At 43.9% G+C, this 6,054-nt stretch overlaps 1 protein-coding gene across 1 annotated transcript; it reads left to right on the top strand.

The window, feature by feature from the left end:
* The first annotated feature begins 418 nt into the window (after positions 1-418).
* On the top strand, positions 419-732 carry LOC138078813 (small integral membrane protein 30-like). The gene is made up of 2 exons (XM_068971552.1): positions 419-435; positions 540-732. Exons 1-2 carry the CDS (start codon positions 419-421, stop codon positions 730-732), a joined length of 210 nt encoding a protein of 69 aa, XP_068827653.1.
* The last annotated feature ends 5,322 nt before the right edge of the window (positions 733-6,054 follow it).

The following is a 6,054-nucleotide window of genomic DNA, read 5'->3' as shown; positions in this document are numbered from 1 at the left end:
AAGGCTACTGTCACCCATAAGGATGACCTCAGAATTCTCCATAGCAACATCTGGTGCTGGACTGAGCTGACACTGTCCTCCAGGAGAGAAAGCAGGATCCAAGAAGATTCTAGCCAGGCTGAGTGATTTAAAGTGTAAAGGCCATGGACACGTATTCTGAAGCATGCTAGAATGCAAGGAGTATGGTTTCCATGGTCTCTTCTTGTGTGTGTGTGTATGTGTTTATTGAAGTATGGTTGATTTACAATGTTGGGCCAGTCTCTGCCATACAGCAAATTGACTCAGTTATACACATATACAGATGCTTCTTAAATATTTTTTCCATTATGATATACCCCAGGAGACTGGATAGAGTTCCCTGGGCTGTATAGCAGGACCTTGTTTATCCATTCTAAATGTAATAGTCTGACTTTCTGTAATGGCTGCTTCCTTGAAGTAGGCGCTGTCACGTGGAATCTCTTAGCCTCAGCATCCAGAGCTGCTGGACGGGAGTCGGACAGAATTCAGTGCCGCCTTCTTTGAGATCTTCATCCTTCAAGGACCAGCCACATCACGATCTCGGTTTCAGCACAGTTGTTCCTAGCCCTCTTTTCACCGCTTTTGGTGCTGCCTGTTGTTGAAGCAGTAGAAGCCGGAGATGCAATTGCTCTCTTGTTGGGTGTGATTCTCAGCATGACAGGCACTTGTGCTTGTTTGGGGGTGTATGCACGAAAAAGAAATGGACAGATGTGACTTCGAAGGGCCTCCTGAATCAAACCTTCCTCTGAAAACCTTTGTGCTATTGAGTTTCAAAACTGAGCTTTGGTGTCTGAAAGTTCCCAAGAAACAGTTAATAGAGAAGTATCATATTATTGGTTATTTTCCTATAAAAAGGAACAAATTGATATACTCTGTGAAAGGGAAAACAACATGTTTTTGTCACAACAGATGCATGGAAAATGCATTGGAAAATGCCATCTGTAATTTGCATTTGCTGAAATTTGCATAAGTAATGTTTCATAATTTCAGAATTCTCAGTAGGAAGAAGGAAACTCTTGCCCAGAATCCTAGGAAATTGCCACTGTTCAGTTATAATCACTGCCTCCTGCATCATTGAGGAATATTTTCTCCATATTTTTATTGGATTTTTGTTTTGTTATCTCCCAAGTTAGTACTGTACCTAGACATTAAATACAGTTGGTCAGAAATTAAAACTTATCTCTGTGTGGGAAAAAGTTCAGAAAATGTATTCAATGTATCTAACATTGAAATGGAGAGAGTTAATGTAGAAAAAATACTTTATATTGACATTGAAATGGAGAAGAGATCTATTGTTTAACAAAAACAAAAAATGTTTATATTAACTGAGTAACATCTCCATGGTGAGAAGTACTATGTCAAGTATAAACCTATTATGTAGGTTAAAAATAAATAAATAAATAAATGTAATATTCTGCATCCACCAACCCCAAACTCCAGGTCTACCCCTCTCCCTCCCCGCTTCCCCTTGGCAACCACACAGCTGATCTCTATGTTGTTGTCATTCCGTCACTAAGTTGTGTCTGACTCTTTGCGACTCCATGGACTGCAGCATGCGAGGCTCCTCTGCCCTCCACTCCCTCCTGGAGTGTGCTTAAATTCAAGCCCGTGGAGTCAGCGATGCTATCGTACCACCTCATCCTCTGCCACCCCCTTCTCCTTCTGCCTGATCCCTATGAGTGTGGGTCTGTTTCTGTTTGGTAGGCACGTTCACTCGGGCCACGTTTTAGATTCTACCTATAAGTGATGTCATACGGTATTTGTCTCTCTCTTTCTGACTTAGTTCACTCAGCATGGTCACCTCTAGCGGCATCCCTGTTTGTGCAAACGGCATTATTTCGTCCCGTTTTTGTTTTGATGACGAGTGTTCCACTGTGTGTACAGGCCACGTCTTCATCCCCTCACCCACTGGTGGACATTTAGGCTGCTCACGTGTCTTGGCTGTTGCGGACAGTCCTGCTGTCAACCTAGAGGTGTGTGTATCTTTTGGGATTGGAGCTTTAATTCTGTATAATGTGTACGTGTCCCAGTATATGCCCAGGGGTGGGGTCGCTGGATCACATGGCAATTCCATTTTTAGTTTTCTGCGGAACCTCCATAATGTTTTCCATAGTGGCTGCGGCAACTCATATTCCCACCAAGAGTATAGGAGCGTTTCCCCTTTTCCACACCCTCTCCAGCATTTGTTATGTGTAGACTTTTCAGTGATGGCCATTCGTTTTCATTTTTAACTTTTTATTCTGTATTGCGACATAGTCGATTAACAACGTTGTGATAGTTCTAGCTGAACAGCAAAGGGACTCAGCCGTACAATGATGGCCATTCTGACCAGCGTGAGCTGGTACCTCACTGTATTTGTCATTTGCATTTCTCTAATAATTAGTGACACTGAGCATCTTTTCGTGTGTGTCTTCTTTGGAGAAATGTCTATTAAAGTTTTCTACCCACTTTTTGATTGAGTTGGTTGGTTTCTTTTGTTGTTATTGTTGAGTTGTATGAGTGGACTGTGTATTTTGGAGATTAAGCCCTTGTTAATCACATCACTGGGAGAGGGCAATGGCACCCCACTCCAGTACTCTTGCCTGGAAAATGCCATGGACGGAGGAGCTTGGTAGGCTGCAGTCCGTGGGGTCTCTAGGAGTCGGACACAACTGAGCGACTTCACTTTCACTTTTCACTTTCACTTTTCACTTTCATGCATTGGGGAAGAACATGGCAACCCACTCTGGTGTTCTTGCCTGGAGAATCCCTGGGACCGGGGAGCCTGGTGGGCTGCCGTCTCTGGGGTCACACAGAGTCCGATGCGACTGAAGCAACTTAGCAGCAGCAGCAGTCACATCATCGGAAAAGACCCTGATGCTGGGAGGGATTGGGGGCAGGAGGAGAAGGAGACGACAGAGGATGAGATGGCTGGATGGCATCACCAATTCGATGGACGTGAGTTTGAGTGAACTCCGGGAGTTGGTAATGGACAGGGAGGCCTGAGTGCTGCGACTCATGGGGTCACAAAGAGTCGGACATGACTGAGCGACTGAACTGAACTGAACTGAGTCACATCATTTGCAAATGTTTTCTCCCATTTCTTTCCTTTTCTTTTTTTTATGGTTTCCTTTGCTGATCAAAAGCTTGTAAGTTTACTTAGATCCCATTTGTTTATTTTTTGTTATATTTCCATTGCCTTGGGGGACAGTAAAATGCATCCCTCAAAGGTCCTTTCAGAAAAGTTTAAACAATACTTGAGGGAAGCAAGGCCTTCTCCGATGACCCAGCAGTAGAGAATCCTCCTGCAATGCAGGAGATGCAGGTTCGATCCCTGGGTTGGGGAGATCCCCTGGAGAGGGAAATGGCAACCCACTCCACCATTCTTGCCTGGAGAATGCTATGGACAGAGGAGTCTGATGGGCTGCAGTCCATGAGGTCGCTTAAGAGTTGAACATGACTAAGCAGATGATGGATGGATGGATGGATGGATGAGGTTAAAAAGGAAATCAAAATTCAAGCTGCAGAACATTTAGGAAAAAAACAATAAAATCATATGTCAGAACCTCTGGGATATGGGATGAAGCAGTGCTCTACACATATCAAAGGACAGGACTTGTTTATGTTAACAAACTAGAAAGAATGAAAGAAAAGAAATCAAAGCACAAAGAAGTTACAGAACATGCCTAAGATCACAGCCAGTACAGAGCAGAGGTAGGATCTGAACTCAGTCTGGCTTCAGTTCAGTTCAGTTCAGTCGCTCAGTCGTGTCCGACTCTTTGCGACCCCATGAATCGCAGCACACCAGGCCTCCTTGTCCATCACCAACTCCTGGAGTTCACTCAGACTCACGTCCATCGAGTCAGTGATGCCATGCAGCCATCTCATCCTTGGTAGTCCCCTTCTCCTCCTGCCCCCAATTCCTCCCAGCATCAGAGTCTTTTCCAGTGAGTCAACTCTTCGCATGAGGTGGCCAAAGTACTGGAGTTTCAGCTTTAGCATCATTCCTTCCAAAGAAATCTCAGGGTTGATCTCCCTTAGAATAAACTGGTTGGATCTCCTTGCAGTCCAAGGGACTCTCGAGAGTCTTCTCCAACACCACAGTTCAAAAGCATCAATTCTTCGGTGCTCAGCCTTATTCACAGTCCAACTCTCACATCCATACATGACCACTGGAAAAACCATAGCCTTGACTAGATGGACCTTAGTCGGCAAAGTAATGTCTCTGCTTTTGAATATACTATCTGGGTTGGTCATAACTTTTCTTCCAAGGATTAAGCGTCTTTTATTTTCATGGCTGCAGTCGCCATCTGCAGTGATTTTGGAGCCCAAAAAATAAAGTCTGACACTGTTTCCACTGTTTTCCCATCTATTTGCCATGAAGTGATGGGACCGGATGCCATGATCTTCGTTTTCTGAATGTTGAGCTTTAAGCCAACTTTCTCACTCTCCTCTTTCACTTTCCTCAAGAGGCTTTTTAGCTCCTCTTCACTTTCTGCCATAAGGGTGGTGTCATCTGCATATCTGAGGTTGTTGATATTTCTCTCGGCAATCTTGATTCCAGCTTGTGTTTCTTCCAGTCCAGCGTTTCTCAGTCTGGCTTAATATGCACAAATATTGTAATTGCAGCTCAGTTTGTAAGAGCCACTCTCTCAGGGTAAAAAAAAAGGAAAAAAAATTAAAAGGGTGTCCAGCATAATTTAAGTATCCGTAACACAGCCATGCCAGGAGACAGGTACACAGGAGAGAGTGTGCCTCACCAGTCTCTAGCACTGTGAACATGAATTAGCTTCTCTCCTGGGCACTTAGAAAGTATCGGCTACTTCCCATCATGGGGACCATTGAGAAAGTAGCCCTCCACCTCACATTCACGTCCTCAAATCTCAAATCTCTCAGTGAACCTGGCTGGGAACCTGGTTGTTCGTTGTGTCATAGAAAAGCCTCCAAGATATATTGTTAAAGGGAAAAGGCAAAATGCAGAACAGTGCATCTGGCGGTGTGTGTGTGGGTGTGAGTGTGTGTGTGTGTGCACACGCGCTAAGAAGAGCTGCCACTGGAGAGGGAACTGGGGAAAAGGGGCAGGAAGGAGACTCACTGTTTCTCTCCCCTTCTTTTGCATTTTATACCATGTGCAAGTATGACCCACCCCAAGAAGTCATCACATATATATTTTTGGCTTTTTTTTAAACAGAATTTTTAACCCAACAGACTGTATTTCTCAGAGCAGCTGTGAGTTTTCCGAGAATTTAGCTGTCATTAGATGGTGTTTATCAAGATGAATCAGTTCCTGGGAATTCCGCGGTGGCCCAGTGGTTAGAACTGTATGCTTTCATTGCTAAACGTCTGGTAGGAGAACTAGAAAATCTCCCAGAGCAGCCGAAGAAAGGAAAGGGGACGTTCCTATGTATGCTGGTGGGTGTTGGATTTTGCCAAGTGCTTCTCTAAAGCATTTAGATGCGATTGCATCTGATGTGATTGCGTGATTCTTTTTAGCTTGTTGATGTGATTATACTTCCCTGATGGCTTGAGCGGTAAAGAATCTGCCTGCCAATGCAGGAGACACGAGAGACATGGATTCAATCCCTGGGCCAGGAAGATCCCCTGGAGAAGGAAACGGCAACCCACTCCAGTAGTCTTGCTTGGGAAGTCCTAGGCACAAAGGAGCCTGGTGGGCTACAATGCACGGGGTTGCAAAGAACCAGACATGAGTTAGCATGTGATAGGTTGTAACAATTGATTTTTGAATGCAACCAGTCTTGCTTACCTGAAAGAAATCTCACTTGATCATGGTGAATATACATTTTTCAAATTCTTTTCCATTATAGGTTATTGTAAAATATTGAATATAGTTCTCTGTGCTATACAGTAAATCCTTGCTGTTTATTTATTATATATATAGTGATGTTATCCCAAACTCCTAACTTATCTTTCCATAGTAGCTGTATCCATTTACATTCCTACCAACAGAGTAGGAGGGTTCGTTTTTCTGCACACCCACTCTAGCATTTATTATTTGTAGACTTTTTGATGACGGCTATTCTGACTGGCGTGGAGTGA

The sequence above is a fragment of the Capricornis sumatraensis genome, chromosome 4 (assembly GCF_032405125.1).
Source record: "Capricornis sumatraensis isolate serow.1 chromosome 4, serow.2, whole genome shotgun sequence".
NCBI classification, from domain to species: Eukaryota; Metazoa; Chordata; class Mammalia; order Artiodactyla; family Bovidae; genus Capricornis; species Capricornis sumatraensis.
The sequence above is the reverse complement of the archived record's forward strand: the minus strand, read 5'-3'. Positions and strand labels throughout refer to the sequence as shown.